Source organism: Oncorhynchus clarkii, chromosome 2 (genome assembly GCF_045791955.1).
Source record: "Oncorhynchus clarkii lewisi isolate Uvic-CL-2024 chromosome 2, UVic_Ocla_1.0, whole genome shotgun sequence".
Lineage (NCBI taxonomy): Eukaryota > Metazoa > Chordata > Actinopteri > Salmoniformes > Salmonidae > Oncorhynchus > Oncorhynchus clarkii.
In genome coordinates this window covers 97022957-97035042 of record NC_092148.1, presented here as the reverse complement: position 1 = coordinate 97035042, position 12086 = coordinate 97022957, and the positions used below count along the sequence as shown (strand labels likewise).

At 46.4% G+C, this 12086-nt stretch overlaps 1 protein-coding gene across 2 annotated transcripts; it reads right to left on the bottom strand.

The window, feature by feature from the left end:
* Positions 1–9746: 9746 nt before the first annotated feature.
* Positions 9747–11170, bottom strand: c2h15orf61 (chromosome 2 C15orf61 homolog). Of its 2 annotated transcripts, XM_071127887.1 has the most exons (3): positions 10404–11170; positions 10092–10129; positions 9747–9917 (listed from the first exon to the last, which is right to left on the bottom strand). In XM_071127887.1, exons 1-3 carry the CDS (start codon positions 10759–10761, stop codon positions 9897–9899), a joined length of 417 nt encoding a protein of 138 aa, XP_070983988.1. In that variant the 5' UTR covers positions 10762–11170; the 3' UTR covers positions 9747–9896. The 2 variants fall into 2 exon arrangements, with proteins under 2 accessions (XP_070983988.1, XP_070983979.1); XM_071127878.1 differs by having other exon boundaries at positions 9747–10129; positions 10404–11143.
* Positions 11171–12086: the final 916 nt, after the last annotated feature.

Genomic DNA, 12086 nt, shown 5'->3' with positions numbered 1-12086 from the left:
ACTATATACACCATATCACCTGTACCACTATATACACCATATCACCTGTACCACTATATACACCTGTACCACTATATACACCTGTACCACTATATACACCATATCACCTGTACCACTATATACACCATATCACCTGTACCACTATATACACCTGTACCACTATATACACCTGTACCACTATATACACCATATCACCTGTACCACTGTATACACCATATCACCTGTACCAATATATACACCATATCACCTGTACCACTATATACACCTGTACCACTATATACACCATATCACCTGTACCACTATATACACCATACCACTATATACACCATATCACCTGTACCACTATATACACCATACCACCTGTACCACCATATACACCATATCACCTGTACCACTATATACACCTGTACCACTATATACACCATATCACCTGTACCACTATATACACCATACCACTATATACACCATATCACCTGTACCACTATATACACCATATCACCTGTACCACTATATACACCATACCACTATATACACCATATCACCTGTACCACTATATACACCATACCACTATATACACCATATCACCTGTACCAATATATACACCATATCACCTGTACCAATATATACACCTGTACCACTATATACACCATATCACCTGTACCACTATATACACCATATCACCTGTACCACTATATACACCTGTACCACTATATACACCTGTACCACTATATACACCATATCACCTGTACCACTATATACACCATATCACCTGTACCACTATATACACCATACCACCTGTACCACTATATACACCATATCACCTGTACCACTATATACACCATATCACCTGTAGTAGTGATGAATAAATACATTTTCCATTGGGGTTGAGGCAGAGTAAAGACTGTTGAGGGAGTGGGGGGGTATGACGATAGGGGGGAACAGCGTGACCATTGAGGGGGTGGTGGGGGGGGGGTATGACGATAGGGGGAACAGCGTGACCATTGAGGGGGGGTGGGGGGGGGATGACGATAGAGGGAACAGCGTGACCATTGAGGGGGGGTGGGGGGGGGGGGATGACGATAGAGGGAACAGCATGACCATTGAGGGGGGGTGGGGGGGGGGGGGGATGACGATAGAGGGAACAGCGTGTCCATTGAGGGGGGGGGGGGGGATGACGATAGGGGGAACAGCGTGACCATTGAGGGGGGGTGGGGGGGGGGGATGACGATAGAGGGAACAGCGTGACCATTGAGGGAGTAGGGGAGTATGACGATAGGGGGAACAGCGTGTCCATTGAGGGGGTGGGGGGGGGGGGGTATGACGATAGAGGGAACAGCGTGACCATTGGGGTGGGGGGTGATGACGACAGGGGGAACAGCGTGACCATTGGGGTGGGGGGTGATGACGACAGGGGGAACAGCGTGACCATTGGGGTGGGGGGTGATGACGACAGGGGGAACAGCGTGACCATTGGGGTGGGGGGTGATGACGACAGGGGGAACAGCGTGACCATTGGGGTGGGGGGTGATGACGACAGGGGGAACAGCATGACCATTGGGGTGGGGGGTGATGACGACAGGGGGAACAGCGTGACCATTACAGCCTTTTAACAGTCCATTTATTGTCCAAGACAGTTTTCCATTTTATTCCTTTAAATAAACTGTAGGGCATTTCGTCTCATCATTATGCACATCAAACCTAAGGATATCAACACATCCAAATCCTACCTAACTATTACTAAACTACACTGAGTCTACAAAACATTAGGTACATCAGCTCTTTCCACGACATAGACTAACCAGGTTAATCCAGTTGAACGCTATGATCCCTTATTGATGTCACTTCTATCAGTGTAGATGAAGGGGAGGAGACAGGTTAAAGAAGGATTTTTAAGCCTTGAGATATTGATGTCACTTCTATCAGTGTAGATGAAGGGGAGGAGACAGGTTAAAGAAAGATTTTTAAGCCTTGAGATATTTGAGACATGGATTGCCTATGTGTACCCTTCAGAGGGTGAATGGGCAAGACAACACATTTTGTACAGGGTATGGTAGTAGATGACAGGGGCACCGGTTTGAGTGTGTCAAGAACTACAATGCTGCTGGGTTTTTCACGCTCAAACGTTTCCTGTGTGTATCAAGAATGGTCCACCACCCAAAGGACATCCAGCCAGCATAAACTTGACATTCAGACAACATAAACTTGACATTCAGCCAACTTCAACTTGACATTCAGACAACATAAACTTGACATTCAGCCAACTTCAACTTGACATTCAGACAACATAAATTTGACATTCAGCCAACTTCAACTTGACATTCAGCCAACTTCAACTTGACATTCATGACAAATTAAACTTGACACATCTGTGGGAATCATTGGAGTCAACATGGGCCAGCATCCATGTGAAATGCTTTTGACACCTTGTCGAGTCCACGCCCCAACGAATTGAGGCTGTTCTGACAACAAAAGGGGTCCAACTCAATATTAGGAAGGTGTTCCTAGTGTTCTGTATACTCAGTACATTTCTGCAATGAGAAGTAATAATATGTAGCTGTTTTAGTTCAAACATGCCTACCACTACTCCACAAGACATGTTGTCTTTCTGTCCCATCAGAAATAACTACGCAGTTCTCCGGCCTTCCAGCCAGTGGTCTCCAGAGCCCTGCTGTCTAGCTGTTCAGAGCTGGTAGATATAGGTGTTCTGCCTGGTGGTGGATCTGTGTAGAGCCTAGTTAGAGGCTGTTAAGAAGTTAAAAGTAGGGAATAGGGTGTCATTTGTGACCCTGTCTCAGTGACCAAAACCCCACGTCTAGCTGCGAAGGTCGTTCATACAATAATTGTTTCTGCCAACACCATACATCTCTGTGTCAGAGGGAAATGAATGTGATTTTTCCTCCTAAATAATAGATTTGATAAGACAGACTAGGACTGATTGCCTGCATACATAAACCACCACCTAGTCAATGAAGCTGACATCTAGTTATATATTATTATACAGACGTTTCCTTTTTCTCCAAGAATTAAATTGGCACAAACTAGGTTATACTGTAGAAATGAGTTGGACATTCTCAATTTAAATATACTGAGTTATACAGAGGAAATATAGACCTTATTAACCACTAATTACAAGACAATTATAAGACCTTACTAGTTAATTGTAATTTGAATGGTTTTACATCAACAGATCTCTAGCAACAGACTCCCTTTACTTACCTAAAACATAAATAGTATTTAAAGATTTCACCTTGGAACAACTTATCACCAGCAAGCAATGCAATTAAAGTGGCTAAAACAAGTATTTAATCATGTGTTGACATGTGGGGTAATATCGTGACTCGATTACGGACAGCATGCTAGATTGCACCACTGACCTTTTGGGGAAATAAAGGCATAGATACATTGTTCAACCGTTTCCCATCTTAAAAATTAAGCATAAGTAAAGGCTTTGATTCAAATCAAATCAAATTGTATTTGTCACATGCGCCGAATACAACTGGACCATACAGTGAAATGCTGACTTACAAGTCCTTAACAAACAATGCAGTTTTAAGAAAAAAAATTCCTAAATATTTTTACAAAAAGTAAAAAAATTAAAGTCACACAATAAATAATAATGAGGCTGTATACAGGCAGTACCGGTACCGAGTCAATGTGCGGGGGTTGTCACACCCTGACCATAGTTTGCTTTGTATGTTTCTATGTTTTGGTTGGTCAGGGTGTGAGCTGGGTGGGCATTCTATGTTACATGTCTAGTTTGTCTATTTCTATGTTTCGGCCTAGTATGGTTCTCAATCAGAGGCAGGTGTCATTAGTTGTCTCTGATTGAGAATCATACTTAGGTAGCCTGGGTTGCACTGTTTGTTTGTGGGTGATTGTCTATGTTAGTGGCTTGTGTCAGCACAGGTCTAATTTGTAGCTTCACGGTCGTCATTTGTTTATTGTTTTGTATGCAGTGTCAGTACTTTCTTTATTAAAGATTTACCATGGACACTCCACGCCGCATTTTGGTCCGACTCTCCTTCACATCTAGAAAACCGTGACAGAATCACCCACCACAACAGGACCAAGCGGCGTGGTAACGGGCAACAGCAACAGCGGCGCAAAGAGGAATGGACATGGGACGATGTATTGGATGGCAAGGGTTGCTACACATGGGAGGAGATCCTGGCGGGAAAGGATCGCCTTCCTTGGGAACAGGTGGAGGCAGCGAGGAGAGTAGAGGCAGCCAGAGAGAGGAGCCGGCGATATGAGGGAACACAGTTGGCAAGGAAGCCCGGGAGTCAGCCCCAAAAATGTATTTTGGGGGGGCTAACAGTGAGTATTGCTACGCCAGGTAGGAGACCTGCGCAAACTCCCTGTGCTTACCGGAGGGCTAGAGAGACCGGGCAGGCACCGTGTTATGCTGTGGTGCGCACAGTGTCTCCAGTGCGGGTGCATAGCCAGGGGTGCGGTACATTCCAGCTCTGCGTATCGGCCGGGCTAGAGTGAGCATCGAGCCAAGTGCCATGAAGCCGGCTCTACGCATTTGGTCCCCAGTGCGTCTCCTTGGGCCGGCTTACATGGCACCAGCGGGCTATTCCACCTCGCCGCACTGGCAGGGCGACCGGGACCATTCAACCGGGTAAGGTTGGGCAGGCTCGGTGCTCAAGAGCTCCAGTGCGCCTGCACGGTCCGGTCTTTCCAGTACCACCTCCACACCCCAGCCCTCCGGTAGCAGCTCCCTGCACCAGGCTTCCTGTGCGTGACTTTGGCCCAGTACCACCAGTGCCAGCACCACGCATCAGGCCTACAGTGCGCCTCGCTTGTCCAGCGCTGCCGGAGTCTCCCTCCTCTCCAGCGCTGCCAGAGTCTCCCGGCTGTTCGGCGCTACGAGAGCTACTCAGTCCAGCGTTGCCGGAGCTTCCCGTCTGCCCAGCGCCATCTGAGCTTCCCGTCTGCCCAGCGCCATCTGAGCCTCCCGTCTGCCCAGCGCCGCCAGTGCCGCCCGTCTGCCCAGCGCCGCCAGTGCCGCCCGTCTGCCCAGCGCCGTCAGTGCCGCCCGTCTGCCAGGAGCCGCCAGTGCCGCCCGTCAGCCAGGGGCCGCCAGTGCCGCCCGTCAGCCAGGGGCCGCCAGTGCCGCCCGTCAGCCAGTGCCGCCAGTCAGCCAGGGGCCGCCAGTGCCGCCAGTCAGCCAGGGGCCGCCAGTGCCGCCAGTCAGCCAGGGGCCGCCAGTGCCGCCAGTCAGCCAGGGGCCGCCAGTGCCGCCACTCAGCCCAGAGGTGCCAGAGCCCCTCTGCCCAGAGCTTCCGCCCCTCTGTCTCGAGCTGCCGCCCCTCTGTCCCGAGCTGCCCCTCTGTCCCGAGCAGCCCCTCTGTCCAGAGCTTCCGCCCCTCTGTCCAGAGCTTCCGCCCCTCTGTCCAGAGCTACCGCCCCTCTGTCCCGAGCTGCCGCCCCTCTGTCCATTGAGAAGAGTTGCCATGGTGAGGAGGCCACGGAAGCGGACAAGGGGGGGGGCTAAGACTACGGTGAAATGGGGGCCACGTCCAGCACCAGAGCCGCCACCGCGGACAGATACCCACCCAGACCCTCCCCTATAGGTTCAGGTTTTGCGGCCGGAATCCGCACCTTGGGGGGGGGGGGGGGGGGGGGGTTATTGTTTTGTATGCAGTGTCAGTACTTTTTATTAAAGATTTACCATGGACACTTACCACGCCGCATTTTGGTCCGACTCTCCTTCTACCGAAGAAAGCCGTGACAGGGGTACAGGTTAATTGAGGTCATTTGTTCATGTAGGTAGGGGTGACTATGCATAGATAATAAACAGCGAGTAGCAGCAGTGTAAAAACAAAGCGGGGGTGTCAATGTCAATAGTCCGGGTGGCCATTTCAGTCCGGGTGGCCATTTCAGTCCGGGTGGCCATTCAGGAGTCTTATGGCTTGGGGGTAGAAGCTGTTTAGGAGCCTATTGGACCTAGACTTGGTGCTCCGATACCCCTTGCCGTGCAGTAGCAGAGAGATGCACTTATTGATGAAGCCACTGACTGTGGTAGTGTTTTTCCAAATGCCATTGGATGAATCTCTGAACATTTTCTAGTCTGTGCTAGCCTAACAGTCCTGTAGCATCCGCGTCATCTGACCACTTCCGTATTGAGCGAGTCACTGGTACTTCCTGCTTTAGTTTTTACTTGTAGATGAACACTCTCTTCGTAGATAGTGTGGTCTACAGCTTATCATGAGGTACTCTACTTCAGGCGAGCAATACCTCGACCTACCTTAATATTAGACATTGTGCACCTGCTGTTATTGACAAATAGACAGACATCCCCACCCTCGTCTTACCTGATGTAGCTGTTGTGTCCTAGCCAACTGTATATTATCCGGTCGTTCTTCAGGCACGACTCGGTGAAACAAAATATTACAGTTTTTATTGTCCCTTTGGTAGGATAGTCTCAATCAGAGCTCATCCAGTTTATTTTCCAGTGATTGCACGTTGGCCAATAGAACGGATGGTAGAGGCGGGTTACCCACTCGCCAACGAAATCTCACAAGACACCCTTGATCTGCGCCCCCTGAATCTCCTTCTTTTCTTCATGTGAATGACGGGGATTTGGGTCTTGTCTGGGAGCAGCATCAAATCCTTCCTGTCAGACTCATTAAAGAAAAATCTTCGTCCAATTTGACGTGAGTAATAACTGTTCTGATGTCCAGTAGTTCTTTTCGGTCATAAGAGGCTGTAGCATCAACATTATGTACAAAATGACTTACTAACAATGCGAAAAAACACACAAAATAGCTAAATTGGTTAGGAGCCCGTAACATGATCATTAGAAAGCAAATTACAGACCACTTTAAATCTGCATATTTCTCCAAAGCTCAGTTGTTCTGAGTCTGCACAGAACTGCCAGGACCTAGAATCAATGGAGACACTCAAGTTTTGTAGTACTATATCTCTTGACACATTCATGAAAATAATCATGGCCTCTAAACCTTCAAGCTGCATACTGGACCCAATTCCAACTAAACTACTGGAAGAGCTACTTCCTGTGCTTGGACCTCCTATTTTGAACATAATAAATGGCTCCCTATCCTCGGGATGTGAACCAAACTCACTAAAAGTGGCAGCAATAATGCCTCTACTAAAAAAGCCAAACCTTGACCCGGAAAATAAATAAAAAACTATCGCCCTATATCAAATCTTCCATTCCTCTCAAAAAAAATGTCAAAAGCTGTTGCGCAGCAAATAATGGAATGTATACGAAATGCTTCAGTCATATTAAGCATCTCCCGACCCCTACTGTCTCAGCCTCCAGTATTTATGCTGCAGTAGTTTATGTGTCGGGGGGCTAGGGTCAGTCTGTTATATCTGGAGTACTTCTCCTGTCTTATCCGGTGTCCTGTGTGAATTTAAGTATGCTCTCTCTAATTCTCTCTTTCTCTCCTTCGGAGGACCTGAGCCCTAGGACCATGCCTCAGGACTACCTGGCATGAGGACTCCTTGCTGTCCCCAGTCCACCTGACCGTGCTATTGCTCCAGTTTCAACTGTTCAGCACCTGAGGTGCATTCTACTCAGCAAATCGGATGCAGTCTATCACAGTGCCATCCGTTTTGCCACCAAAGCATCAAATATACGACCCACCACTGCGACCTGTATGCGCTCGTTGGCTGGTCCTCGCTACATATTTGCCTCCAAACCCACTAGCTCCAGGTCATATATAAGTCTTTGCTAGGTAAAGCTCCGCCTTATCTTAGCTCACTGGTCACCATAGCAACACCCGCCCATAGCACGCGCTCCAGCAGGTATATTTCACTGGTCATCCCCAAAGCCAACACCTCCTTTGGCCGCCTTTCCTTCCAGTTCTCTGCTGCCAATGACTGGAACGAATTGCAAAAATCACTGAAGTTGGAGACTTATATCTCCCTCACTAACTTCAAGCATCGGCTGTCAGAGCAGCTTACCGATCGATGTACCTGTGCACAGCCCATCTGTAAATAGCCCATCCAACCAACTACCTACCTCATCCTCAAATTTGTTTTTTCTGCTCTTTGCACAGCAGTATTTCTACTTGCACATCCTCATCTGCACATCTATCACTCCATGTTAATTGCTAAATTGTAATTACTTCGCCACTATGGCCTATTTATTGCCTTATCTCCTTACTTAATGTGCACACACTGTATAAAGATTTTCTATTGTGTTATTGACTGTACGTTTGTTTATTCCATGTGTAACTCTGTGTTGTTTTTGTCGCACTGCTTTGCTTTATCTTGGCCAGGTCGCAGTTGTAAATGAGAACTTGTTCTCAACTGGCCTACCTGGTTAAATAAAGGTAAAATATGTTTTAAAAAGTCTGGTTTTAGACCCCATCATAGCACTGAGACTGCACTCATGAAGGTGGTGAATTACCTTTTAATGGCTTCGGACTGTTCTGCTCTGTATCTGTCCTCAAAATTGTCTACCCTGGAAGCCTTTGTTTTAGGCACAAGGAAGTGGATCGAGGTAAATGTTTTACTTTTAAACTCGGACAAAACAGAGGTTCTAGTTCTAGGTCCCAAGAAACAAAGATGTCTACTGTTGGATCTGACAATTAATATTGATGGTTGTACAGTCGTCTCAAATAAAACTGTGAAGGACCTCGGCGTTACTCTGGACCCTGATCTCTCTTTTGACAGACAGCTTTTTTCCATCTATGTAACATTGCATCTCAACATCAACTCTTCAGAGGAGATTGCGTGAATCAGGCCTCCATGGTCAAATTGCTGAAAAGAAACCACTACTAAAGGACACCAATAAGAAGAAGAGACTAGCTTGGGCCAAGAAACACAAGAAATGGACTTTAGTCCGGTGGAATTCTGTCCTTTGGTCTGATGAGTCCAAATTTGCGATTTTTGGTTCCAACCGCCGTGTCTTTGTGAGACGCAGAGTAGGTGAACGGATGATCTCCGCACGTGTGGTTCGCACCGTGAAGCATGGAGGAAGAGGTGTGATGGTGCTCTGCTGGTGACACTGATTTATTTAGAATTAAAGGCACACTTAACCAGCATGGCTAACACAGCATTCTGCAGTGATACACCATCCTATCTGGTTTGCACTTATCATTTGTTTTTCAACAGGACAATGACCCAACACACCTCCAGGCTGTGTAAGGACTATTTGACCAAGAAGGATAGTGATGGGAGTGCTGCGTCAGATGACCTGGCCTCCACAATCACCCCACCTCAATCCAATTGAGATGGTTTGGGATGAGTGGGACCGCAGAGTGAAGGAAAAGCAGCCAACAAGTGCCCAGCATATGTGGGAACTACTTCAAAACTGTTGGAAAAGCATTCCAGGTGAAGCTAGTTGTGTGCAAAGCTGTCATCAAGGCAAAGGGTGGCTATAAAATATATTTTGATTTGTTTAACACTTTTTTTAGTTACTACATGATTCCATATGTGTTATTTCATAGTTTTGATGTCTTCACTATTATTCTACAATGTAGAAAGGAGTAAAAATAAAGAAAAACCCTGGAATGAGTAGGTGTCCCCAAACTTTTGACTGGTACTGTATCTTTACACTTCTTTTTTTTTCAATAGGGGATTGGAAATTCTACAGACGACAATTACATGGATGGACGCCACAATCTATATGCAATATTAAAGCTGAACCCCCCCCCCCCCCCCCCCCTAAAAATAGGAATCTGATGAACATTACAGAAGACAAGTTCATCGGGAGCAGAGTTGATACAGTATAACAAATCATCACTGGAGACGACTACTTCAATTACTTGCAGATTTATTCCCTAATATTTACAATTTTAAGGGATTGAAATCAATATGGCTGAACAGTCTTGAGGAGCATTCCCCTTCAGGCGTCTCACAGCTGTCCACTGCCCTGTGGTGCTGAAATATCAGGTCGTATTAGGATTTGCTTGTTGTCACCACAGGCACAGTTCAATCTAAACAGGACAGTTCAAATGTCTCAATTCAGTGCACGATATTAACGCTGAAAATAAACTAGCTTCCAAGCACATAAATAGATCGTTTTAATAGTGTGTGTCTTTCTCTTTGAAGGCAAAATATACAGTGACAGGTCCAGCACTAGTCTGTACAGTCTCTGTAGCTGTTATTACCATCAGACAGCCCATGCCATAGGCGAAACACGGGATACCTGCAAGACAGGGGAAGAAAACATGGAACAATTAAATGTGTTTTGTGTTGCACTCTGCTTGCAGTAGAATGTACAGTTTAAGGTCTATAGTGTGACATGCTTACGGGTTCATGACATGTACAATTCTGGGACAAAAAAAAACATACATGATGAGAATAAGAAGTTAACAACTAGTTAACTGTCTACTAAATCAATGTGAATCATGTGAAGGCCAGGTTGAGGTTCAAGAGACACTATTAAATACTAGTCTCCCCTTGGCTTTTTTCCCACTGACCTAGATTGATGACTTTTAACATGCTGAAAAACGTGTCTTCGTAGTCTAAGTTCTGTGCTGGTGCTTTGGAACAGTGGTACTTGATAAAGGGGAAACACCCCGTCCTCAGTATCTGATAATTGGCTCCCTGTACCGTCCAGTTGAAGTTGGACCTCCCGAACTGGTCGTTATTGACGACGCTGTAGCGGACACAGAAGGAGGTCCAGGAAGGGAGGTCCCGCTGTAGCAGGTGACATGTCAACACCTCCGAAGCTGCGGGACGCGGCCTTCCTTTCCTCCGCAGTGCGCTCGGAAACAGAGCGACTTTGAGGAATATGTTGTGTATCCGACGGAGTACTTCTTTCATGCTATGGATCATAGCTTATTGATTGGCAGGTGGTTTTACCAGTAAAATGGATAGCTTATGACACCAGTATAATGTTAGTGCAGAGGGGATAAAGTGTGGTCGTTGTTCAAAGCACGAATAACTTCTAATTTGTGTCTTATTCATTAATGTCATGTTTTATAAGCAATGTCACTTGCTAGCTATGAAGCTAGCTGTAAAGACCACCACGCCAACTAGTTATCTAGCTCTGTTAGAGTTCAACACAGAAGTACGAGCCGAACAGATCTGTGTATTATTTGGCAAACAGTCTCCTCTTATGCGCAAGACAGCATGCTCCATAAAATGTCATCTCAAGTCCATTGTTGTTCCTTCAAACCTTTTTATCGATCAACTTTTAACTCACCGTCGTAACTAAACCGGAAACGTGTTCCGTTCGTCTAGCAACGCAGCACATCAAACTGTAGTTCCTAGCTGAAGGCTGCGCTTTCCCCCATGGTGATCTAAATAGATCGCTCTTTACATTAAATGTATATTTTAATCTATAATAACGTTTGTATCTTCTTAATAACTTGAGTTGTTCTAAATAAATACAGGTAGATCTTTCATACTGTAGCCTAGTGGTGAGAGCGTTGGGTTAGTAACCAAAAGGTTGCTGGGTCGAATCCCGAGCTGAAATGGTAAAATCTATCATTCTGCCCCTGAACAAGGCAGCACTGTTCCGCGGTAGGCCGTCATTGTAGGTAATAATTTGTTCTAGCTGACTTGCCTAGTTAAATAAAGGTTAAATTTAAAAAGCCTAAAAATAATCACACAGTAACACACTATATATACAATGTAGCTACAACCTCTGGAAGGTAAGGTATACCATCCCTGGTCCCTGGGCTTTATTCTGGAATGTCATTCCCTGGTCTCTGGGCTTTATGGACTGTCATTCCCTGGTCCCTGAGCTTGATTATGGACTGTCATTCCCTGGTCCCTGGGCTTTATTATGGACTGTCATTCCCAGGTCCCTGGTCTTTATTCTGGAATGTCATTCCCTGGGCTTTATTGTGGACTCTCATTCCCTGGTCCCTGGTCTTTATTCTGGAATGTCATTACCTGGGCTTTATTATGGACTCTCATTCCCTGGTCCCTGGGCTTTATTCTGGACTGTCATGCCCTGGTCCCTGGGCTTTATTCTGGACTGTCATTCCCTGAGCTTTATTCTGGACTGTCATTCCCTGGTCCCTGGGCTTTATTATGGACTGTCATTCCCTGGTCCCTGGGCTTTATTATGGACTGTCATTCCCTGGTCTTTATTATGGGCTGTCATTCCCTGGTCCCTGGGCTTTATTATGGACTGTCATTCCCTGGGCTTT